The sequence below is a fragment of the Seriola aureovittata genome, chromosome 22 (genome assembly GCF_021018895.1).
Source record: "Seriola aureovittata isolate HTS-2021-v1 ecotype China chromosome 22, ASM2101889v1, whole genome shotgun sequence".
Taxonomy (NCBI): Eukaryota; Metazoa; Chordata; class Actinopteri; order Carangiformes; family Carangidae; genus Seriola; species Seriola aureovittata.
The window spans coordinates 7575739-7602728 of NC_079385.1; the positions used below are offsets into that span (position 1 = coordinate 7575739).

At 41.3% G+C, this 26990-nt stretch overlaps 1 protein-coding gene across 5 annotated transcripts in view; it reads left to right on the forward strand.

The window, feature by feature from the left end:
• The window catches only part of celsr1a (cadherin EGF LAG seven-pass G-type receptor 1a), a 94432-nt gene that overhangs the window by 43719 nt on the left and 23723 nt on the right, over positions 1 to 26990 (forward strand). For 3 of the 5 annotated variants that reach the window (XM_056367237.1, XM_056367236.1, XM_056367238.1), the window contains exons 5-10: positions 1211 to 1326; positions 3348 to 3436; positions 10416 to 10496; positions 21142 to 21299; positions 23711 to 23874; positions 24000 to 24125. In XM_056367237.1, coding sequence (XP_056223212.1) covers positions 1211 to 1326; positions 3348 to 3436; positions 10416 to 10496; positions 21142 to 21299; positions 23711 to 23874; positions 24000 to 24125 — 734 coding nt within the window. The remainder of the gene's footprint in view (positions 1 to 1210; positions 1327 to 3347; positions 3437 to 10415; positions 10497 to 21141; positions 21300 to 23710; positions 23875 to 23999; positions 24126 to 26990) is intronic. The other 2 variants (XM_056367240.1, XM_056367241.1) reach the window with 1 other exon arrangement.

Consider the following 26990-nt stretch of genomic DNA (forward strand, 5'->3'; position numbering starts at 1 on the left):
AAAACTTTTTAGTTCCCGAAAATTGCTTTTAAACACTATTAGAAAGTTGGCAAAGAGTATGGTAAAGATGTATGAAATTTTGGCTGTTCTCAACTGTCTGGACAATATTTAATAGTTTTTTTCCTCTGCCACCTGGGATTGCTACACCACACATCTTTCCACTATATGCTGTAACTGCAGTAAGTCTGTGATAATGATAATTTAGGGAGTGTGAGGAGCTGCACAAATAAACAGTTCAGCGAGCTAAAGTGTGTCAACCACGGCGTGCTGAGACATGTACGCACTTTTCCATTGTTTCTCAGTTCCCTCCTTTCGATAGGAGCCTGCATATACACATATAAGAGCAAAGAAGACACACACTCTGCCTAAATCTGCAACTTCATGAGGTGTGCTCGTGTTTACACGTTTTCAAACAAACTGAAACTGCTGGTGTAAAATAACCCTGGTTCAACAAGTTTTTGTCATACAGTAAATATTATGCAGAGAAAAACTTTTAGCGCTTGTGAATAGGTAAGATAAGTTTGATAGCGCGAGTCCATCGACAGCGTGACGGTGAGAAAGGTTTGCAATGCGGTGAAAACAGGAAAGGCAGTGTGATGAGTTTCCCTTATCGGTGTTTGGCTACAGCCATCCTGACTTCCTGCCCTCCTGGCCTCACTGGCATCTGCCGGCTGACTCCTCTGCCCTCACCTTACACTCTTCACACACAAACAGCTACGCATGTGAACTTTGTACCCTCGTAGAACAAACACATGGGAAGGTACTGGCCCAGATAGCAGGTCTCTCTCCGGCTCTGACATGTGGGATACGCTCGAGCATCATCTAAGGCATGAGAACAGTTTCCTCTCTGCAGCCCACCAGCTTTACACATCCTGCCTTTCCTGTCCAAGTGACTTTTCCTCAAGAGCTCCTCGGCCCTTTCATCGTAAAGCTATCTGCAAGGCCTTCAACCGTTCAGTCCCGGTCTGTTTGAGTTGGATAGGTGATTAGTAATGTGACAGGAAACATGAGCCAGAGAAACCGCTGGAATTCACTCAACCTTTTCTGTGACACAAATCTGAATGTTCACTGTTGTATTTCAAGTCTGACCACCAAAGCTAACACCCAATTTTTGGGTTCATTGTTGTTCATGCTGTTCCTCCAACTATCAAAATAAAGAACCTGAAGAAAAACGTTTTTAAAAAAAACAAACTCCCATCCGTCTCTGCAGGTTTGCCACCAGAGAAAGAAACGCTCTGCTTCTCTACAATGGCAGATTTAATGAGAAACATGATTTCATCGCCCTGGAGATCATCGACGAACAGATTCAGCTCACCTTCTCTGGAGGTGAGGCCTCATCATGTGTGTTTGCCTGCCAGTGTATTTGTGGTGACCACTTACAGTAATTGTTGTTAATATCAGCTACACTCTAAGTAGATTAAGCCAGGGGTAAGCACACCTTATCTGAAGGGACTTTTACAAAGAGCTGGATAAATAGCTCTTATCAGCATGTGCTTTTTCTTTTGACAAGGGTGTGTGTTTTTGTGTATGTGTGAGCTAGTGTGTGCATGTATCCAAATGTTCACAGTTTGGACATGTTAAATTTGTGTGTGTGTGTGTGTGTGTGTATGTGTGTGTGTGTGTGTGTGTGTGTGTGTGTGTGTGTGTGTGTGTGTGTGTACAGTATGTGTGTTTCTCTACATTTAGGTAAGAGAGATGGGTGTGTGTTACTATTTTGAAAGCAGCTGCTTCCTCAAAGTGGGAGCTGCCAGACTGATTAATGATGCCTCAGACACTTAGCTGGCCAAAAAACACCTCCGCAACACACACACACACAGACACACACACACTCGCTAAAGCCCATGATCAGCAAAGCACTCGAAACTGGGATTTTTTCAGAAATAGTTTTTAAAGCGTGCATGCGCTCACAAAAATATGCACACGCATACTTACACTCACACACATACAGCTCAAGTGCAATCAAACACACACCCACAATACTGTTAAAACGTCTAACTATTGGATTGCAGATCAAACACATACTCCATGGACTGGTGACTGTTGTTTTCAGAGTCGGTCTACTTTCCCATGGTACCAAACAGGGAGGAATCCACTTCAATATGATTATGCTGGGTGAAGGCTGTTTGGGAAGCAGGCCAAGTCCATGTGCCCTGCTTCAGATCTGAAATATGACTAAATGCTGAATGTATGAATCATCCAATTAAATGCTCGAAGTAGGCCATCATTTAGTTACACAAACTGCGCCCTCTTTCTGTTCTGTTTTTCACGTGCACAGCCAGAAAAACAGCCATCACTTATTAACTTCCTCTCTCATACACTCATATACAAAGACTCACACGCATTTCTTGTCAGAGTTGCTGCACGGCTTACTGATTTCCAGAGTAGTGGATTCCTGCCCAGGCTGCTCCTGCCTTTGACAAACACAGTAAAACCCCCAGTAAATCTACTGCCTTTGTGCTCTACAATCTTCTCACTGAGAGCCATTGATACTGCAGACTTACACTGGCTTTCCCAACAGTTGATTGATGACTATGGTGTATGTGTATCTGAGTGTGTCAGTCTGTGTGTGTCAAGATATAGGACATGGAATTTCCTCTATTGGTCACTTCAATTTATAACCTGTTGAATATTGAGTGAAGTAAAAATTCATTAAAGCAAGACTAATTAACTTTTAAAAGACAATAAAACACAATCATCCTCCTATAAATGAAAAGTTGAAGTCATAAGAAATAAAACAAACTATGACTCAGTTTATTTCACCCAGGGGTTTTGCAGCTGCAGCCTCACTTGGTCTGCTATGACCACTAGCTCATAGTGGCTAATGTTTGCTAGCAAATTATGTAATTCAAAGCAAACTCCAGAGTCTGTTTTTTGACTTAATGACTCCTCCCTACTTGTGCTGGTTTTACAACATGTTGAAACGTGTCACAGCTAAACATTTCACCGGTTCCAAAAGTAAAACTAATTAATGAGTGAAACAAGTTTCAAATCATCAGGAGACATGTTTAGTGTGGCTCCACCCCGCCCTCAGAAAAAAGTTACACTCTATTGTTTGAAATTAATAATGTGAAGATGTTAATCTATAAAGCAGCAGATGTAAACAGCAGCTGTGTTATATCATTTAACTGACATCATATTCACTATTCACTGTTCCTTTCTTTCCTCTCACCCCCCCCACCCTCATAAACTTTTCCCTGCTATCTTTTCTTCCTCTCTCGATTCCTCTCTTCCACCCTCCCTTCTCCATCTTTACTTCCCCCATCCCTGTTCCTGTTGTTCCTCCCACGTGTCCAACCTCTGTCCCTTCACCTGCATCCTCTTTCCTCCCTCCTTCCCTTGTCGCCCAGGTGAGACAAAGACCACGGTTTCTCCCTACATCACAGGCGGGGTCAGTGACGGCCAGTGGCACTCTGTCCAGCTCCATTACTACAACAAGGTAAGGAAGTTAACCACCCACCCAGCCGACCGCAGCTGCTCCTGCTTGAGTAGGCTTTTTAGATTAAAAAATTAGATTGGGGGGTAAAAGAAGTTTGCTGCTGCGAATATTGCATTTTTCCATCAAGTGCGCAGCCCGTACTGAAGGTCAAGATCAAGGGTGTTAAGGGTGAGCAAACTCAGCAGTGATAATGCGGGAGTGAAGCGCATGATATGTGGCTTTCTTTGAGGCTACCAAGGCGGTTGACCTTGACTGCTGATTTGGGAGATTGTGTTAACTGTACAGGTTTGACTCGTGATGTTAACTCTGCAACTTCTGAAAGAAGCGCTGAGGGCTGAAGCTTCAGCTTCAAGGGTCAAGAGTTCATCAAGTGTATTTTTCCCACTAGACAGCTTTAGTACATCCAGTACGTGTTTCCGAGTCAAAGGTAGATCGTCTTCACATGCTGCCTATCTATGCATACTTCAGTAATGGTACAATCTCAGTTTAATCTCAATGACTGACAAAAGGATTTCTCTCTTACCACAGTTTGTTTTATTCACAGTGTCTAAAGTTGTTTTTCGAAACGTTCCCACGATGTTCCTCTTTCCTCTTTGCTAAGTCCAATCTCGGAAAGAGAGACAGCGATTATTTCACAACCTAGCTCATGTAACCACTTCACTTGTAATATCATATTAGAAGGGCTTACATCGCAGTCAATTGCTGGTATTATCTTCCAACAAACTTCCAGAGCCTGCAGGGATTGTTCTTATAAGACTATACCAGACAGGAAATTAGATAACACTGTCTTTTTGAACATGTACATCCACTAGCTTTGTGTCTTCATTATATAATTTATTAGAATTTACAACCATAGTTTTCCCACTATAAGTAGCCATATTATGCATGAAAACTCTGAGTTTAAGTATAGAATTGCTAATAGGACAATTATCCTCATTCTTACCTGCACAAAGATAAATAATAATCATCTTGTGCATGAATTCTGATTTTCTATTTATTTTTTACTGATTTAAAGCTCAATGAGCAGTTAATTTGCCACTTTCCTTAAATGAAGCTAATGGATTCTAGCCTCATGCGCATGTGCTAGCCTTAGCCTTTCAAAGCTAATATGCTAGCTGGTATGCATGCTGCGCTATACTGTTACAAAAGACATCAATCCCTCTTTTTTTTACATTTTTTTTTTTACTTTTTCCCCTCCTCTCTTTGCTTTTCTTTCTGCGTCTTCCTTCACGTATCTGACGCTGAAAGCTGTAGCATCATTAACTTGACCCTAGACATCCAGCATCGTATTTCAGCAGCAGCGGGCCCTGTGTTTTGCAACCTGTGAAAAAGAGTACCCCCTCTTCTTGCCTGCAATGCACACCGTCTCACATTTCACACTCTGGTCGCCTCTTTCTTCTGTGTACCATCTATAGAGCCCATAGCATACTTAGTAGCCTTGACAGGGAAGTATTCATCAAAGGTGATGAATCAGGCTACCATACTGTACCGTGTAAGCTGCAGGGTCACATCTGTATCTATTGTTTGAGGTGTGTGTCCCTCTTTTCGACAGCACTGCCTTTATGATGCGAGAGACAAAGGCTTAAACCCCGTAGAGCTTTGTTAGCGTTGCTGCCAGGCTCCTCACCATCACAGGTGTTATTTGCAGGATACAGTCCGTTGGCACTAAAGACCTCTTTGTTTTGTTTGCCTCTTGGGTTCTCTTGTGTTTGTAGAGATCTCTCCATGGAAACAAGAGCTTAATTTCCACGATTGAACAGATTTCCCGCTTCGTTACGCTTCTGTGCAGTTTGTGTTTCTTATTTATTTAGCTTTACTGATGCTATAGGCTTCCATTTTACTGCTGTGACATGCAGATACAAGTAGTACGTGCACAAACAAACACGTGCTACACCAGGTTATGAGTGTATCCTTGTGCCATTAGCGTGTAAAACATGGGGTGTGTGCGTTCCACCAATGTCAGCCTTAATGCAGACCAGTGATTTGCAAAGCTGGCGACACATTCCGTTAAATTAGCCCAAGGCCGACTGTAGCACTGACACAGGGTCAGCTCTTCTTCACGTGTTGAATGGTCAGAAGTCGGACTGATTGATGGTAATTTAATCCTACATCAGTTGCTGGAGGGATTATTGGAAATGTATATGGCAGAAAGCAGTAGTGTTCTCACAATAGATTAGACATGTTGACATGTGAATGTACGGACATGAATGAAGGCACACATATGTTTGACGTACATGAAAGAGCACACACATTTGTCTGGAGGTAGCATTGCTCACATAACCCAGAGAGGCTCGAGAGAGACGATCAGAGCCCAATTCTTAAACCGTGATGTAATCCAGATTCAAACAAACATACACATACATAATGTTCCCTCTCTGTCCTAACATTATCTACTGGGAGCTTTTTATGGGTCTTAGCTATGCTAATCAGCAGCCAGTAGCACGTAGTATACTGTAGTTATAATATATTTAAGTGTTTAAGAGTTATACATGTCCAAATTTAAAAAGGGCTGCACCACACAAACAAGCATTTACGTAGAGATCAGTTGTGACTTCATGGTTACACCCAGTAACTGCTATGTAGCCAAGTAAGAATGAGTAAAGCGTAAAAGGTGATATGGAATATGTGCAACATATCTGACCTGACCTGGAAACTGGAAACTGAAAAGATTTTAGATTGCATTTTAGAAGTAAACCCAAACAACCAAACATAAAGCTCATAATCAAAGCCTATCAATTTTAGCCTAGTTATATACCAAGTGTAAACTAAGTGGAGATTCCTGTTTGGATTCGGCTTGTTTTTACTCAGACAACACAAACTAAGTAATAGATTTAATGGTGCAACCTAATCCATTGTTGTTCTTCCTACATGAACCCCAGTTGTTTTTAACGGACCCAAAAGAGCACACGCACACACACACACACACACACACACACACACACACACACACAGACACACACGTACAGATGGTGATTTATTGGGTCAGAAGATGAGGCGGTTGAAGTTGTGCCGGGTTGTACGGGTGCCCCCTTTTAAATCCGCTGCTCCTCTCTTCAGAAGAACCAGGGTGCCTCTGCTAAAAAACAGAGGTCAAGGGTCGAGGGAGGGTTGGTATGACAACAGACATGGACTTGCCATTGTTGCAATGATCTGGGTCGGTTGGAAAGCTGTGTGTGCGTGTGTTTGCATCTGTGGGGGGGGGGGGCAGACAAATAAAGAGCTACTCTGAGTGTGTGTGTGTGTGTGTGTGTGTGTGTGTGTGTGTGTGTGTGTGTGTGTGTGTGTGTGTGTGTTTTTGAATGTGTGCATATGTCCATACCACTATTAGAGATGTTACACAATAGAAGTGGAAGGAGAAAAGCATTTTTGAAATTCCATGGTGCAAAGTCTCAAGGACAGTTAACTGTGTCAGCACGGCTGACCTAGACAGGAAACACACACGCACACACACAAACAGAGATAAAGCACAGAGATGGGTATTCTTGCAGCAGCAGGAGCTTTTGTCTTGGGTTTTGATGTGTGTTAACTACAGGAAATGATGTCTCTGGTTGCAGGAAATGATGTTATTTAGCTGGACACTGGGCAGGATGTCAGTCGTGTCATGATTGTATCTGCCAGGCCACCTGCGAGGATTACATCAGGTTAAAATAAAGTCTAACAGACAAAGAATGCTTGATTCATCTAGTTTCCGTTGAGTTTTACCAGAACCACAATCATATTGTCACCATAACTGTTCCATTTAAAAAAAACAACAATTTTATGATGGAAGTTTTGTCTTGAAAGAAACACTGAAGTTCATTAATGACCCCCTGAAACAATAGTTCCTTAACTTAAAACAGGCAACAAACTCTGTCCCTTGATGAAGACGAGGCAATGGGGCTAACAGCTCAGGAAAAAGCTACTAAACGGACTTTAACATGCATTTTTTTTTGTCAAACTTTCAAACATTCAATCAGATCAAGTATTTGGTTTTCAGCATTTAGCATACACAATGATCCAGGCTTACACACAGAGGATTATGTAGCGGCTGTGGCACATCACACTCTTTTAATTTATGATGCAGTAAGAGCTAATCCATACATCAAACCCTCTGTCACAGTCATATTTTTGATTTTATTTTGTTAGTTATGTCATGTGGACTCGCAGCCATCTTTACTGAATGAGTCTCATTTGTAACTTTTCATTTAATTTGGTTCAGAGTGGAGACAGTAAATGTGACTTTGTGACTGCAGACTTATGTAGATATCATTGGTTAATGTGATGTCACATGAGAAACATGACAACAATAAACAAGAAGAAACTTACAGGAATCTCAATCATATTTGCATTTATGTTTCGCAAGCCAGAAAGTATGACAAAATGCTTCTGAGTGAATCACCAATTAGCTGTAAGCCACAGGTATAAATAAACTATAATTAACTTCCATGTGATCCATCCTCATGGATTTCAGAGTAAGCGAAGCAGAGCGTGACTGCAGATGTGACAAGCCTCTGTGTTTGCAGTATTTGCTTTCGCTGCACACAAGCTTGACGTTATACATGTTAATAGAGTTACACTGGCTAATACGGGCTGCGATATTTGCAGCTAGGTGTGTGTAGACAGCATTCCCAGACAGTATCAAAAGTTCATTCTTTCTGCTTCTGCCGTTCCTCCGTCGCTCTCATGCTGTTTACATGGCAGGGCTTTTCATCAGCAGGACATAGGTGCAAATCACTTCACAGCATAGCTTGAGGTACTTTTATTGATATACTGTGGGTATAATTTTGCATTCCACCTCTGCCGGGCTGAAACTTTTGATGTAACTCAACCACTCAGCTGTACTTAGAAACCTGTTGGGTTAACTCAAAGAGGGGTCGGTCTTTCTGTAAAAGTTTCAATACTTTTGTGTCCATGGAAGCGTTAAAAAAACCTGACTTTGACACCAAGATGCCACTAGGATGCTACTGCTTTAAATATCCCTTCTGTTTGTGTGCCGCAGCAAGTCCAACTTAACCCTTTAAACACCCATCCATTGACATTCATCCATTGATTTTGGGCTTGTCTGTCTCTTAACAAATTAACTATTAATTTAGACAAAACATTTCCTTTTAGTGAAGTAGGAGTTGTCGTCAGTTTAAAGTTGCTATTATCAATATTTTTGTACGAAAAACAAACAGATGACACCTTGTAATATAGAAACGGTCGCTTGTAGCAACAAACCAACAAGTAACTATCTCTCTACTCTGCGGTACCCCTCGGCGCTACGCACTTAGCATCTTGGCATCTTTCAGCTCATTGCTTTAGTTTTACGACCTTAATGTTTTGATTCACTCTTAAAAGCTTAATAGCTATCGTCAATGTTGTTCGCAGATGCAGGCAGCTGTCACTCAATACAAAAACCACAGGCGGACAAAGGTAGCAGCTAGCTTGTGGTTATTAAACAGTGTCAAAATGGAATTATTATTGTCGAATGAGCTGCTGGCAACAAGTAACAGCTGAGCCGGAGTGGAGCGGCCTATGAAAAGGCTTTGTAAATATACAGTAAAATCTGGTTTATATTACATGAATATAAATATACTACAAACTTCGCTTTGTCTCACAGGTATCCGTCAGCGGGAGAGCTTTGAACGTTGACCTCACTCTGTGCTATGAAATAAACAGCTACTATCCTTGTCCATGTGTGTCTGTCTCCTGTTCTCTCTTGTCTCTTTGTTGATGTTTCAGGGTTTATTGGGTTTCCAGGACGAGCTGATATGCAGTCAGACACACACACACACACACACACACACACACACACACACACACACACACACACACACACAGACAGACACACACACACACAAAGTCGTCAGCACATGCCCACAGTGGATATTAGCTCTTAAAATACACTGCAGAGAACCTGTAAGTGGTTTTAGCGTTGTCCTCTATCTCCCTGCGTTGTAGCTTTATTGCTAATAGCTGAAGCCACATAGGTGGCTTTCCTGGGTGGCCGCAATGACTTAGAGGGACAGATGCATGCCTTTTTAGGTGTTTGACGGTGTCTTGGCAACACACATGAACACACGCACAATTCATCAGCTGCGCGCAGGGATGAACGCCATGCCTATGTACGTGTGTGTGTGTGTGTGTGTTATGATGAGGGACTGCCACATCATGTGTTTCTGCACAGACATGAGTATTTTCTCTGCTAAGTGCTTTTTAGAAAAGTTAAGTAGTTATTTTTTGAGGTGAAGCCCCAGACTCTGCAGGGTGTGTTTCTGCAGGAAGAGGCCAATGCTATTCTTTGTTCTTCTTGACGTGTTTCCACAGACCCAAAACAGTCAAGGTTATCATCACAAGTTGCATTTGAATACCAGGAACTACTGTTTTACTAATTATAAAGCATTATATTTGTGGCTTTCTTGACAAAATTCATATGTATATACATTTTTCAGTGCTTTAAAATGCTCAGACATAATTGTAACTCATTGTGATTTAATACCGTAGGGTGTAAACACGCTCCAAATCCATGTATTGTGTCTTTGTGGTGAAACTACCCTTGTTGACACGTGGAAGCTGGTTTTGGGGCTTTCACATGCTGTAAATTTCACCTGCTCTTCACATATTTGTGGTATTTCACAGTGTGACATAAATCTGCCAGTGACACCTTCGTCCGAAGGCGGCGGCACATGAGTTGTGGCCTATTGTGTGAGGTAGTCGGTGGGGGTGTTTTTGATGTGGGCACAGAGGAATTATGTTTTGTTATGGATGTCGTTATTGTTGGCAAACTGGCTGCTAGCAGACGCAGACACTTCAGCACGCATGCCTTTGTACACACACACACGCAGGGTGCACGCACACAATAATATTTGTGTTATTATTTCTGCTGTCATGCTGTGCATTGATTGGTGAAAACACTGGAGAAACACACTTCAGTGCACATGTGGATACAAGTGACGTGGCTTGGTTGTGGGCTGCAGGTCTAACGAGGTGTCTCTCTCTCACGGTGTCTCTCTCCCAGGACGGGGGGAGTCTGGTGGACTCCAGTGGGGCTCTGCGGCTCCCGCTCTATACTGCCTGGCTGGAGCTCAATCAGAAGGAGGTAACCTCTGACCTCTAGCCTAGTTGCCACTGGTGCTTTTTTTCCCCCCCGGGGTCTCATTCAGTCCCTGCTCTGCTTCTAGTACAGACTAACTCTACTGTACATGCTTACCTCAGATATACAGAGGTAACTTGGCCTCTAACTATAGAGTGTTAGCTCTAGTTTAGTCCGGCTCTGGTCTGGTCTGGACAGAATTCTAGTAGGTTTTGCTGCTTTTCTGGTTTTGGTTTGGCTGTTGAATGTTAGTTCCAGTGTAACCTGGCTTTCTTCCGTCATGTTGTTGACATCTGGGTGAAGTTAATGATATGATGTGCTGATATTGACTTAAAGGGGCCCTGTGGAGTTTTTTGCGAACAAACCAAATAGTTTGTTTGCTTGTTACCGCCTCCAACTGTCGATCAGCGGGGGAATGTGCAACGTAATGCATGCACATCCACGCGCGCACAGACAACATAAACAAAACAGGGACCCACTCGTCAAACCGTCGCTGTTTAGTGCTACGACTGTTCAAAAAGTCCACAAGGTGCCCTTTAATAAATTTACAAAAAACTGTGATGTCGCTATGTTTTCCTGCGTCAGCCTGGTTTTACGTGTTCAGGTACTTTTGCTTTCTTTTTGTAAAACAACATTTAGCAGCGAATGGTGTAATAAAATAAATAGAAAAAAAAAAAGTCGTTTTGAATTCACAGAGCTTGATCAGGAGCTTTTAACACATGCAGATCTGCTCCTTGTGGATAGAGTATTTTGAATACTGCTGATTTTTAGCTTTGGATGATACTGACCTTACTTCATCCCTTTGTGGGCTGTGCAAATATGTCATGTTCATCCAGAGAGGTCAGAGGTAAGGGTCTGTGCTGGCGAGGCAGGGAGGATAGTTTTGAGACAGGGATGAGGCTTACCGGTCAGGCTTTTGGTCTCTGTTGCAGAACATCTCTCTCACCGAGGAATTGCGTCATTGCAGCAGTGTTGCATCTTTCTGGCTTTTATTTAAAAATGTACACATATATTATTTTTTATCTTCCTGTGTAACTTCATCACTGTCCTCCTCTCCATCTTAGTCTGCTTCACTCCATTTATTCACCCGGCTGAAGAATCTACTCATATCTAAAAATGACACAGTAGTAGCCCTCTTGCTCATCCGTCAGCTCTCATTGACTTCCTCCATTGAGGTTTGTTCAGGTGAAATAAACATATCTGAGCTTTGGCAGGCAGGCAGACAGACAGGTAGGTCGACACCCAGTGAGCAGTGACTGTGTTTTCCTTGGCAGCAGAGTGGCGGGCCGAAGTACCGATTCTGTCAGAGAGGATTAACAACGCTCAGAAATCGTCAAAGACGGCTCATGTAATGAGCTTGGACAGCAAATGTGTCAGGGCTGACATGCTCCTGTTTAGACTGTAATATTGTTTGATGGATTTTCATATAGATTGAGTGCTTAATATTGTCTTGTGTTATACTAAGAGAATTAACAAAAATAATATTGGAATAGTTTCGTGTAAAGCAAACTACTGTGTGGGTGTGTGTGTGTGTGTGTGGGTGTGTGTGATGGCAGCTGGCAGGATTAGAATGATATTTAAAACAATTTAGATACATATGGATACAATAAACATACTGTATACACTATATTATCATTAAGAATTTATAGTTTGCTATAAGCTAACTTTTTGTTATGTATGTGTGTAATAATATTTCTTGTAAGAATGACTCAATTTATAATATGAAAAAGACAGCAAAATGAAGTATTTAGTAGAAGATAATGGACAATGGTGAGTAAAATCTTTAGGTTACATGAGTAACCCTGGTTCTCTGAGTAGCGTATGTGCATGTTTATTATCGTTACCATGACAATGAAGGTCCAGTACGTCTGCTGTCGTATCTGAGGGTAGGGACGAGAAACCTATATGGTTGTTTAGGTCAGAGAGCTGGTTGACCAGAACCCTCCACCTTTACATATATTCCCAGCATCACTTCAATTATATCCTCTCGCTTCAGAAGCCAAGCTATGCTCTGTATCTCAAGGCTAACAAGCTAAACTGTCGTGAAACTACTTTGTGCTAGTTGCCAGGGATACCAGAACAACTGCCTTCACTCTAGGTGGGTTTTGACTTGTTTGACCAAGCAGCAGAGTATTGTGGTTTCTTCACTTGCTTGCATACGTTGTTTTAGCTACATCTAGCAAGCTAATGGCGCCTCTGGAGGTTTGTGTTTCAGTCTAAGGACAGTTAAGCTAGTTAGCCTTCAGCTACAAGTAGAAAATAGCTTTAATAAAGAAAAGTCTTTTAGTGACATGCAACACTATAACACCCAACGGAGACGTTTTGACTGCTCGTCAGTCTGGATGGTGTAAAGGAATAAGTTCTCAAAACGAGCACTATGAAAGAAATCAAAAGGTTTTCAGCTTCAAAACACCCACATTGGTTGAACCTTTATATGTAGACATTTGTGTGTGTGTGTGTGTGTGTCTAGGTGAGTGAACTACCACTCAGTATGAGCAGCACTGTGCAGATGTGTGCAGCGCTGTGTCATTGAGGAATGAAGATAAATCTGATAAATCTGTCACTACAGACCGCCCTCATACAAGACTGACTAACTCACTACATCCCTATCTCTGTCTCAGGTCTATCTATTTCTCTTCACCCTCTCCCATTTTTACATTCCTTCCCCACTCTTCTGTGATGGGAGGGTGTGTGTGTGTGTGTATGTCACTGCGAGGAGGAAATTTCACACACCTCACCTAGCATGACCTAAATCTCAGATTAACATTGAGAGAGACAGACAGGCCGTGGAATTTTAGGGGAGAAGAGGAAAGAGGAGATAAACTGCTGTGTAGGAAGTCGAGGGAGAGAGTTGTGGTCCATATAGTTTATACCCACTCTAAACACTAATGTATCTTCCTCCTCCTCCTCTTTCGCCTCTCTGTCTCCTCATCCTTCTCTCTTATCTTCTTTCCACTTATATATATCTCCAATCTCTTCTATGATTCCTATCTGGTCCCGCTTTTACTGCCAAACATTAGCATCATTCCTGGAGATCTTCAAGGCTATTTAGATGATGGTTAGATGGTCACTGTAGAGGCACTTCTGCCAAGAGTTGGATGAGAAAATTGATACCACTGTCTTATCTGCACACTAAATATCATCTATAGCCAGGAAGGAGTAAGCTTATCTTAGCATAAACAGCACAAGTAAAACCACAACTTGCCGTGTTGACTCTTCGGTTTTTGTACGGGTTAAAAGAACAACATAAAACATGCCAGGTAGGCAGTTTTAGGTGTATAGCATGGTTTGTAGATGAAATCATATCAAATCACTCATCATCACAATTCAACCATGGTTGCAGTCCCGTGGATCAAATGTTAGCGAGCTAGACGTGGTAGTAAAATGATCAGGATGATCAAAAATTATTTAAATGCAAAATAAACTGATGTTCATATATCATCAAAACTAAACCCATGTAGGCTTCTTAATCTACAACAAGGGAGAAATAAGGCTGACCATTAATCAAGTGAAATAACTCAAAGAGACAAATCCTGCCTGTAAAATATGTTTTAACAGATGGATGAAAAACATCAATCAGAAGGTAATACCATTGATGTCAGTGTATATATGCAGGTGTCCATGTTAGTGGAGTTGTAGATGGAATTTTCTGAAGCCGTTCCCAATAGGATACAGTTACTCTTAACTCAGTTTTTGCGACCGCACATTTGTTTTGCCGCTTGAAAGCTACACGGCGACAATGGCCGCCGTCCATCTGTTACACTGATAACAAGAGGAGTGATGACGTGACAAAGACAGCAGTAACATGACGGCTTGAACACTGGACATCGTAGCCCTGTGTAAAACCTCTTGGAACTGTGTGTGTGTGTGTGTGTGTGTGTGTGTGTGTGTGTGTGTGTGTGTGTGTGTGTGTGTGTGTGTGTGTGTGTGTGTGTGTGTGAGAGTATGTGTGTGTGTGTGTGTTTGAATAATTCACACTTCTAGGTTTACATAGCCAGAGGGTAGGTGAGGTAATGTGGACATGACAGAGTCTGTTTCTGCCAGAGGGAAGCTGGGACACACTAGCCTGTGCATGACAGAGCCAACACACACACACACACACACACACATACACACACACACACTTCTAGGAGAGATATTGATCTATTGTTGTTGGTTCAATGCCCTTTTATTTTGGCTCCACTTCTTCTCCAGTTCATGTTGCCTCAGTTTAACTCTGAAATACACCGCACACACACACACACACTTACACACACTTCAAAGCATCAGGAGATATCACATTTTCAAATATCCATCAAGTTTCATTCCCATCCAAGAGACAGAGAAAGAAACAATGGCATTTCCTCAGGCGAGCCCAAATAAAATAAAAGACTGTGCGCCCCTTTTTCCTTTATTATCAAATGAACTCCATGGCTGTCTGCAGCTCCGCTACCTGCTTCCTGCTTTACACACACACACACACACACACACGCAGACGCACGCACGCACACACACACACACACACACACACACACACAAACATGCCGCTTACTCCCTCAACACACATGCTTAAACACATTCTGCAGACATCCTTCCCATACTCCCCAAACACACGCACAAACACATAATCACCAGCCAGCATTCCCTCCATCCCACCCTCCACACACACACACACACATTTTAGGGTCATTAGTCGCTCATTTTGACAGTGTTTTAGTTGTTTTTTGACGAGGATGTTTCAACAGTGTTGTGCGTGTAACTCAATCTGTGCAGCAAGACTCTTTATCCTGGCTGCAGGGCTGATTGAGTTATCATGTCGGCTTTGACAGGCAGCCCAGTGGTAATAGAGGTGTCAATGTGTGCCTCTGTTGGTGGGAGGGAGAGGGTGTGTGTGTGCTTGGGTGGGTCTTTGTCCTGTGTGTGTGTGTGCTTGTGTGTGTGGGTGTGTGTGTGTAGACTGGTTGGTACTATTGAGACAAAGTGTGGGTTTTTTGATTGCAGTTGGCAGGATTTTAGGTGTACGCTGAAGTTTTTGTGCATGTGAGTGAGTTTTATCAGTGTGTGTGTTTGCGTGCATGCGTTCGTGTGTGTGTGTGTGCGTGCGCATTCTTCCACCCGCTCGTGTCCTCTGCCTTCCTCGCCTTTGTGGCTAGCTGTGGGGATCAAGTGCGTTGCCATGGCTGCAGCAAGCCTATCGCCCCTAGAGACGGCACCTTAGAGAGAGGGAATCTTCAGCAGCTCAGAGTCGGGTGGAGGGTAAATAAGAGACTCTCATGGGGCCCCTCAAATTGAGGGCCAAGAGCACTTTCAAATGAGGGGTCAGAGAGAAGCCTGAAACTATATACAGTCCTGGCGGCCATCGTTAGACCCACGTTCAGCTAACTGAAAACCAGCGTTCAATTTAGGACATGGCGTCCAGTGCTAAGAGTGAAGAAGATTCATTTATATGGGAATTCACATAACTCATCTTATGTGGAATTTTCTCAATGATGCAGCTCTTTCTTGGCAGGATTCACGCTGTTCATGTTCATCTAATGATGGTTTTCTAAACTGGCACATAAAAATTTAATATACTGAAGTGGTTTGGCATAGGAACTAATTTTAATTCACAATCAGCCTTGTTTGTCAAAGCTCTATTAATGGAGGCCTTGTAGATGCTGATGTAGTTTTCTGCCTAAAAGTAGAAATCAGAAGGAATTATTAGAGGAAAGAGGACACATGTCTTCCAGTCTGTACTGTCGGCTTACTCTTAAATTCTGTTCTTTGTTTAGTTTTACTTTTCACTCCCCACAACTCATTTGTGCTTGTCAATAAATATACTTTGTGTGACTGACAGTAGAAATTATTGCTCCAATTTTCTTTCTATGATGGTTTTCTATAAAATGGTTAAAAAAACTTAGAAATATTCTGTTTTTTGAGTTGCTGTTCAGTTTTGATGTGAACTTATTAAGAATAAAACAAGATGGACCATTTACTCTGTTTTTTATTATAGAGTTCATGTCTCTTCAGCCCTTTATACATTCTTGTTGACACAGCAGTTGTACAATCTGAAAATTGCTCAGATTGGTTTGTCAATATTCTTGGATCTTTCCTAGTATTGTTTGAAATGTGATACACAGCATCGTAGATGAGGTTTATATGAATATAGTTGTGTACTGCAGTCTGGGCATAGTTGTATGCATGACATAATAAATAAAATAAAAAAAACAAACATTGTTCGTACATACAGCACGTACATGTTTCTGAATATATGTATATGATAGTTGTACAGTGTTGAACTCAAACAGATATGGACTAACAGCTGCATTAATGCTCTTATATCCATCTACATATTACATACAATTTACACACATACCACCCATTAACTACATGCAGTTTCACACTTCCACGGTGTACATACATGTGTGTGTGTCTACAACTTATCAGCACATGTAACAGCTGCACCCCCCTGAGATTTTGGGTTGCGGGTCCATTATGTGTGACATGTGGGAATCTCTTTTCTCTCTCCGGTGCTTCCTGCCCCCCCCCCATCTTTATCTCATCCCTCCTTCGCTTGACTGGATTCTAAAGCGATGATAAGATTGTGATCAGCGCGAATTCAGATTCCTGTGAAGAGCCTTTATCGTCGACAAATTACCTTTTGTAGCCGTGGAAAACCTTTTATGCAGTTATCACACTTTCCCTCTCATTTTCATTTTCCCGCCGGTGTGAAAAGTAATTTGAGTTCATTGTTTGACTTAACCCACATTTGTATGATTTTTTTTTTCTTTTTTCTTTTAAAGGAAGAGTTCAACATCCTGGGAAATTTTCCACTTTTCCACATCAGTCTCATGTCTCTGGCTCTTATCTCACTCTCGGAAAGAAAGCAAATGCACATTTCTCAAAATGTTCATCTATTCCTTTATATTTCTACCTGATTTTAATGCTCATTGGCAATGTGGCTGTAGTTTTCAAGGAAAGGATGAAGCATCTCTTCTTCACTTTTCCAACTTAATTCTATCAAAACTGCTCATAAGTAAACTCTTGGCTCTGTGTAGAATGTTATTCACAGAGGTGGAGGAAAGAAGTAAAAAGGAGGAGAAGCAAAGAGTACTTATGAGTTTTTTTTTTTTTTTTTGTTCCGTAATTAGATTTTAGAGGAATTTGTTTTCAGTCAGGATAAGTTTTGGTTCTACACTTTTACAGCATGTCATCTGATCAAATTGCACTACTTTGCTGTTGAATCTGGCCATTTTCTCTCTACCCCGTTCTTCCTTTTAGTGTCTTTTCTGTTCAGCTTCTTTGGCTATTTTGGGTGTTTGTGTTCGGGTCTTCATTGTTCTCCTGCTGCTGGCTGCACAGTGCCAACATTTTCTCCAGCTTCGGGCTACAGGCTCTGCTGCTTTCTGAACAAAACCAGACCAGACTTTTTTTTTTTTTTTTTTTCACACAGGCTGCCCACAGGGGACATTCAGCCATGCATATTTCACAGCGGGGTAATGCATAAGGTCGTCCTAATTACCAGGGACATGTTTAATCACACTTCTTGGCCACAAGTCTGTGTTAATATCCAAACCTGCTGAGCATGTAGTATTTATCATAACTCCCTCACCTGAGTGCAGCTATGACACACATTTCCTGAAGTGCACTCCTCCTCCATGTCGTTACAGGAACCAGAATCCAAGTTACATAACGAAACAATAAATCATGACACTTTAATATTTTCAAACAGGGCTTGTCCATCGTTTCTGCTTTGAGTTATAGTGCGTGAGCCAACACTGGGAGGCCCCAACATGAGTTTACCAGTTCACGCGTGGGCCGCTTGGAAAGAAAGATGTCTGTGGTTACCGTAGTGATGCTAGTTGGTGGGTTGAACACAAGTAGGCACCTGCAGATACCTGTGCAGACACTTGATTGGCCAGTTTCCAGTGACAGGGTTGTGGTTTCCTAGCAGAACGTTTGATATACATACAATGTATTTTCTACATACAAGGAGCTTATGGGTTACTGACACACACATACTGTACATGAGGAACAGTCTGAGAGGTCAGTGAGGCTGTACAAGCTTAGGAGATAGCATGTGACCAAAAATCATGAACCCTGACTCAGTACATTTTTAATCACATTTTTCTATTATTAAATATCGTCCTTTTGAACATTAACTCTGTGAGAATTTGTTAATGAATTGATTAGTCACATTTTCAGATGTTTCATAGCCCATAGAATAATTTGCAGTCGAGTCAATAATGAACATTAGTCATGCAGTCCCAACGAACATAAAATGAGTTGTTATTTTGCTTTTACAACTTACTTTTTACTGCTGTGAAGCTCCAAATTAAAAAAAATCTAAGTTATGTTAAACAACACCAAAATAATGATTTTGTGTGCTGATGTTTTTCTCTTAGATTACATCTAAATTAGGTTTGCACCCTAGACATTTTTACATTAATCCACATCTTGGTCACTCACTCACTGTGTGTGTAATTGTGTTTGTGGAATGATTTTGTCTGTGAGTACGAGGGGGGAAAAAAGAGAGAGTAAAAGACAGAGAGTGAGATTAGAAGAGGAAGAGAACGAAAACAGCAGTGGTGTCAGAGGTGTAGTACTTTCTGTTTGTCTTTGTGGAAAGTGCGAAAGTGTTTTTTGGTGGAATCAGTGGAAACAGGGCATGTGGATGGGAGTGGTAGCGACAGACTACAATACAACTCCCTCTGGGTTGGAAAATATGCTGAACCGGAGTCCACCTGAGCCAAAATAGAAAACACTGCACCCTTCTGTTGCTTGTTTTTTTTTTTTTCACCTGTCTGCCAGTCTCTCTTTGTCTTTCCCTTTCAGTCTCTTATTTCTGGTCAGTCTACTTCCCTATTTTTGTCTGTCGCTCTTTCTTTTCTATTTTTTGCCCTCTATCTTTGCAGCGTCTCCGCCCCACCAGTATCTCATTACTCTAATCCCATTTATGTAGGAGACAAACACATGCACACACATTGTCTTTCCATCCATGCCTCTTTTTTCTCTCCTGCTCTTCCGTTGCTTTTGTCCACCTTTCTCTCATTTCATATGAAACAGTTAGTGCGACAAAACAGCCTGAAATATTCTGTCGTAGAAAAAATTATCGAGCAAATTGAAAATCAGAAAAAGTTATGGTTTTGTTTTTCATTTTGTAACAGTGAGCCTTGTTAAGACGTCACCTCAGTGGTTTGAAAGTCTCTCTCGCTATCACTCAACCTGTCAAACTTTAAGTAGCCTGAATGCCTTATGTAAACAGCACTACGATCAGATGTGGGATCTGTTCTCCCATTGTTGTGTATTTGTAGTCGAGAGATTTACCATTCTCCCAGGAAAGATAGCAGAGAGAGCAGACTAACCATTTCATCTACTGGAAGCCACTCACAGCATGAAGTGTAAGGGTTCATTGAAAAATGAAAGGGAAATTTCAAAATATAAGTTTGTATCTCTTGGTAAAAACCTGTCATCACCATGTGTCTATGAATGTCACGTATTCTTACCATCATCATGTCTTGTCCCTCTCGCGTTAATGAAAAGCGGAGTTATTTTTTTAATTGGTGGAAACTTTTTCAATTAAACTCCTCAAATACCTTCTGCTTCTTGTTCCAAGTCCACTATTGTTAAGGAAATGCTCCATTGAACTTCGGTCTCAGGTTAGATATTACAAGAACTAAAGCGATTTGGTGGCCTGATTTTCTAAGCTGATCCACATTTTCTCAGATCAACATTTGTCGGCCACAATCCTTGATGAAGGAATTAGCCTACTTTGTAATCAGTAGGTGCGAGCAAACGCACAATGGGTTTTTTGTCGCCTTAAGCCAGCAGGGGCCTGTGTGCTTCTGCTGCTCATACATTGTTTGTGTAGTGCTGACCCGCACTGATCGAGCACCAAGGCTGTCCCGGCCAACTCGCTCAGATTGGATGAAAAAAAAAAAACAAAGAAATAAATCAAGCATAAAATTTTTAACTAAATTCAGTCAGTTGGGGTAATTTACCATAACAATACAGTTTAAAAACACTCAGGTGGACAAGAAGAGACGATAAACGTGCTTCCTTATAGTGCAGAGCAGTGGTTCCCGGTCTTTTATGTCAGACATACCTCCCCAGTCCCATCAGGCAAACTACAGTACTATTGTATCAACACCACCTGTCAGTAACTGTCATATGAGTTGTTTTTAAACTGTATATTATTTAACAAATAATGATATAAAGTATAGTAAGTATAGTATAGTAAAGTATAGTATAGTAAGTATAGTAAATCTAGCCTTGCTATTTCAACAATTCATCCATTACTTTTAGCTCTTTAAGCCATTGTCAGTACTTGTAGCTAACTATCTCAACTGTTTATCCATTGCATTTAGCTAACTTTTTCAGCTGTTAGTTCTGTAATTTAGCTATGTCACCAAACCATAACTTTTAGCTAACTATTGCAATTGTTTATGTATTGCTTTTAGCTAACTATTGCAATCGTTCATGTATCGCTTTTAGCTAACTATTTTATTCAGCAGTTTTAGTTCTTTCAACCATTTATCCATTAGCTAACCATTTCAACAGCTTATTCATTACTTATGGTTGTTTGTCTTTGCTTCTCTGCTTGCTTGCTCACTACCACACAATATTTGCACTATTATTTGTAAATGTTGATGAATAACTAACGCAATTTTGATCTTTTTTTTTTGTTTTTCAGCCCAACATTGGCCGTCTGGGAATCCCTCATGGACCCTCTGGAGAGAAGGTGGCTGTGGTCGCAGTGGACGACTGTGACATCTCCATGGCGATTCGCTTTGGAAAGCAGATCGGCAACTACTCCTGCGCTGCCCAGGGCACCCAGACCGGACAGAAGAAGTAAGTCTTTTTTTTTTTTTTGTCTTTCTCTTTCATTCATGTTTTTCCATCTCTCTCTAACAGTGTCCAAACACTCACTGGACCTCATTTTCAAATTCTCTTCTTTTTTTTTCTGTGTGAGATTTGCTTGTAGAAAAATTTTCCATTCGCATTCACTAAACTCTCTAAACTGCACAAACAAGTCGTAAATTGCTTGTTTCAGGCTGATGAATACAACCTGGTCATTAGGAAGTGCGTGTTTGTGAGATTTGATCATTACCCTAATCAATACTCCAGAATTGAGTAAAAACATGAATATCACACTGCAGACCCTGAGGCAGCGAGAGAACCACGGAATGTATAAGCTGCTATGAGGAAATCATTTATACATACTGTATATATTTTTTTTGTGAAATCTTTTTTTGGATCATATCTAAACTCCAAATTCATTCAAAGAAACACATTTTTTTTAAATCAAATGAGTGTTTTTCCGAACATAAAGAGAGGCTGTCTGTCCATGACTCTTGCGACAGGTCTGGACCACACGTGAATTTCATTTGTACCCAAGAGAAAATTATAAGCACAATAAAACCAGTGAGTGCCCCAAATTCTATTAAGTCGCTCATCACTTAAGAACAGTTCTGCTCCTACGACTGGTTCTTGCATGAGGCCCATTGTCTCCAGTCCATCCCACACACTCACTCCATATACTACCCTGTAGGAGCGAGACCAATAGGGAAATATGCTGCACCTCGGGGGCTACATTTGTCTTCATTACAACCTATTACACAACTCTCATCCTCTCCTCCTTTTGTCTTTTAATCTCTGTGTTCATCCCGGTGGCCTCTCTGCTGTCAGACATGGCCTTAGACATCCAAAAGCTCATCTAAACCCAGGCTTAATGCGACTTACTCTGTGTTTACCACAGACTAATTGATTCTTATTTTTATAGCGTGAGAGTTTCTTTTAATGAGTCTTTTGGAGAGTGAACATGCTGAGACACATTTAGTATGCAGAGGGTAGAGAGAAGGAGAGAGAGAGAGAACACTTCAAAGGAGAGTTAATGAGGTTACATTCCTCCAGGAACTTGTTGCACAGGTCGTACACGCTGAGAGACGTTTAGATTGTACTTTAACTGTGTCAAGCATGAATTTGCAAATATACATTTACACCGGTGCGTAATGCGGTGCAGCAAACGCCTGAAAGGTTTCACTTTCGGAAATGTCTTGACATGATCCAGACCGTCGCTAAGACGGAGGAGGGAACCACTTGGCGTTCAGTGCTGGCAGTGACTGTAAGCTTCTTTCAGAGTGGTCAGTGAGAGTGGTCTGTTTTTCATTTGATTTTCTGCCAAAGGCTCTGGGTGCTATGGTCCAAAATGCAAGATGTTGTACAAACCACTTGACCAAGCAGGGAGCCCAGAAGTTCATATGTTGTCAGGTCAGAATATTCAGTATGTGAATTAGTGGCTGCAGCCATTAAGTGACACATATGAGAGTGGTATCTGGTAATATATATAAAATATTAGGCTGCATGTGGAAATTAAATAGATTCACCTCTCAAACCCATCAGGTCTAATTGCATTGTATTTCTAAATGTATTGATGGACTTATTTTGCAAGTTGACATGCATTTTTAAACCAGTGAGAGAAGGGATATAATAATTTTTCTACATGTGTAGTTTTGCTTTAATACCATGCTTCTCTCCAGAGACTGTGCAAAAATGTCTTTCAGTATTCACTATCAATATATCAGTGGTATTCTTCCATAAGCTTGGATTATTTAGATGGATCATTATTCTGCATAGGCATTTCTAAATAAAAAATACTGTATCTGATGATCTGTTACAATTTATACCATTGCTCTAAAATGATTTGCCCTCACTGAATTCCTGAAAGACTAAGAATAAGCTCCACATGCTGCTGGCCATGCAACAGTGTTTCTACTATACATGCACACAATTCATACATTCAGCGGTTTACACATTTTTTTTTTTTTTGTGCAGCATTGCATCAAATTAAGTCTCAAAGCCCCATGGGTTTTGATCTTGAAGGGCCTGGGGTGTAAGCAGCTTCCTACATGACCTACTGTGTCAAAGCTGACGTTGTGGTGATGGTAGCAGTTTGCCCTGTACAGCTTAAAACCAGTCTTTCGAATGGGTTGATGCCTTACCCCACTCACGTTTTCTGGGGTAAAGTCACGGCACTGATGGGGTGTCACGGTCTAGAATTTATTTAGTACTTTAAATTTTACATTTTACATGTTTTCAAAGAGTCAAAATCTGGGGTTATTCCTAGTAGACTTTAATCTTGTGCTACGCTGTTGGCCAACCAAAGAATCTTATGCAATTTTCACTATGTTAAGGTAAAAGAAAGTAGATTCTTTAGTGTTTTTGGGATGTTATTCTTATTTGCGGTCTTGTGTCGTCTGCAGGTCACTGGACTTAACGGGACCGCTGTTGCTAGGTGGCGTCCCCAACCTGCCTGAGGACTTCCCGGTCAGGAACAGAGACTTTGTTGGCTGCATGAGAAACCTCAGCATTGACAGCAAACCCATCGACATGGCCAGCTACATCGCTAACAACGGCACCACAGAAGGTTAGGCGTGCGACACTGTAAACCATGTCCATGTCCAGTATAGTTAAAGTTTCTGCAGCCCATAAACACATTCTTACATGGTGCGTACAGATGTTAATATTTGATTTAATGTGTTTAATCTTCAGGTTGTCCTGCAAAGAAAAACTTTTGCACAAATGATGTGTGTCAGAATGGAGGAGTGTGTGTCAGCAAGTGGAACACCTACAGCTGCGACTGCCCGACTGGTTACGGTGGCAAGAGCTGTGAACAAGGTAAAAGATGTGTGTGTTTGTGTGAGTGACAGTGTGTGTGTTTTTTTTCTCCCATTTCTAGTAAATAAAACTCTCTGTTCAAAAGTGCATGTGGTCTCCACGCACCCCCGTGTGTGCTTACCTACAGTAAGTGTGTGTATGCGTGGGTCTTGAGCACTTCCAGGAAACAGTGTGTGTTGGTGAGATCAACTGGGATAAGGAACCCCTCCTTTTGACTCAGTCTGACTCATGCAGCAGTCACAGTGGAAAGTCACAGTGAAGCCTCTGCTCGCTGCTGCGCAGACACTGAGCATAGCCTCAGGTTTGGAGTTTTAGGACAAAGATTAAGTTCTGACTCACTCCTCAAAGCCCAGACTCAAGGGATGAAACAAAAGACATGCACACGCACTCTCACACACACACACACATTGCACTGACCCCATACCTACCTGTCACTGGTGCCACCTCAGCACACATGTGACAAGCAGCTCATGTTACTGCAGTGCAGACCTGGTACATACAGTGTCTATAGCCATATGCATAGACAGATAGACTGATAGATACACACAGGTAAAACATTTGTCAGTGTTTTCCTTGTCAGCCAAGGGGAACATAAAAGGATCACAGCTTTCCAACGGTGTTGTTAGTATTTACATCGCATAACCCATCTCATGTTTTTGTACGGTAAGGAGAGAACTTTGATTTCCTCCTTCAGGGCGAGCTTCCAAACAATGTGTGAAGGTGTGAACACTTCTCCTTGCCTTCTCTTCTATGAGGTAGCCGCCCAGCCAGTGCCAGGCTCCAGTATCCAGTATCTGAACTGGGCCGGGATCACAGCAAGCTGGGAAGAGGTTTTGGCTGCTCTGCTGCTTGTTGACACATTTGGTTTGAGGCTCCACACGCCTTGCTGCCACATGAGAAACAAGATTTTGTATCATTTGTTTTCACGCTGCCAAACTCAACTAGACTGGACAGACATGAAAATCTGCTGGAAGTCACCCACCTGGTCAGAAGAGTTTTTCTTTCCTCATATTGTTTTAGATTGGATTCCAACTGTACAGATAATTTCTTTTTAAGTCAAGGAATGAGTTCTGTCACACTAACTCAAAGCCAGGCTAAATATAAGCGCACTGAATACTGTAAAACACTTGTACTTGCTCATGGGTGGCATTAACTTGTTATGACAAGGACCCGTGTCGAACAAACTGTTGCAGTAAATAAGGACCTGTTTATAGTCAACATACCTGGTTAACAAGTTAATATTTTTGAGGAGTGTTCAAAAAAAAAGAAAGCGTGAAAAGTGTTATGATATGGATATTAGTCTCAGTTTGGATTCTAGTTGGACTTGCCAGCTAATTTGTTCCGCAGACCTGGTCAAAGCGCTGCTGTCTCTGCTCTCCCATCCACAAACTGTAGCTTTTACTGAGCTTGTATGAACCTCAATCTGACCCTGCAAAGTTTAAGGAAGGAGATTAGCACTGCTAACCAGGTTTTTGCTCAATTGGTGAGAAAAGGCGTGAGGTTCAAAATAGCTAAATAAGGAATTAGCAAACAAACATGAACATGGCAATTTTTGTCTCTTTTGTCTCGCCGATCAAATGACCTTTCATGTGTTCAGTGTTTTAGCCATGCTAGCCGTGTGACGCTAGAGATGACCAACATAATTTTGACATTTGTTTTCACTGAAATATCTTGGATGTACTAACTTTTGGATCTACTACCATGAAATTTGCTACAGATGTTCAAGGTCCTTTCAGGGTAAATTCTTGTTGACTTTGGTAATTCCCTGACTTTTCATCTAGCCCCATTCAATTTGCAATAAGCCCTTGAAAAACGTGACATATTTTGTCAGCCACAGCACTACTATGTGTTCAGTGTTAGTGCTAATAAGCAAATGATAGCATTGATAGCATACTGATGACACCAGCATGGCTGTAGACTTTGTAGACTCTCTGTCTTCTTCTGAGAAGTGGTTGTTGTTTTTTTTTCCTTTTTCCTTTATGGAGGACTAAGCTTTTGCAAAGTAGTCGGACTAAAACCGCTGTAGCTAGCTGCTACCAGGAACAAATACGTGCTTTGTCTCATAATTACAGCTTTTGTATGTGTGTATTTGTGAACGCTTCAGGTGAAATATGTGCCCTGAGGACCCACACAGAGTCTATGGTGCAGATTATACAGGAGGAAACACTAAGTGCAGGCTCCACTGAAAGATTGACCCTTGTTGCGTGTGTGTGTGTGTGTGTGTGTGTGTGTGTGTGTGTGTGTGTGTGTGTGTGTGTGTGTATGTTGCTTGATCGCTCTGCTAACACATCCACAGGAGTTTATACAGAATCTGTCATGTCTGTAGGATTTTGTGTGGCGTGTCTCTAGACACTGGATGTTTGTCTAAGAATTATTTTGTAGCAATGCTTCAGACATTAAGTAGTAATTATATCACATACTGGAAAAACTTAATTGTATCCATAAATATTAAACTGGGACTAAAGAAAGTCACAATTTCAGCACAATTACCAAACTATTAATACTGAAGCAGCTCAATACTTTGAAGTACGGTTGTTTTTATTTGAAAAGTAGTATTTGAGACACCTTTAGTATAATTGCTATAAACAAATAAGATGATGGTGCAGATGACTTAATATACACGAATATACTATAAAGCTTTTGGTCTTTACATTCTCCCTCAGAATAAAAAGCACATTTCCATTAACTCTTCATTACACAGTGACATGGTTGCTACAGTTTGTGTCTCCATTGTTCTACTTTCTGTTTCACTTCACTGAAGAGGACAATTATGTTGGATTGCTCAATGTGAATATGACACTGACTTGCCCTTTAAATGCCACTCATAGCATCTTTAAACACTCCTATTGTTTAACACTAATCAAG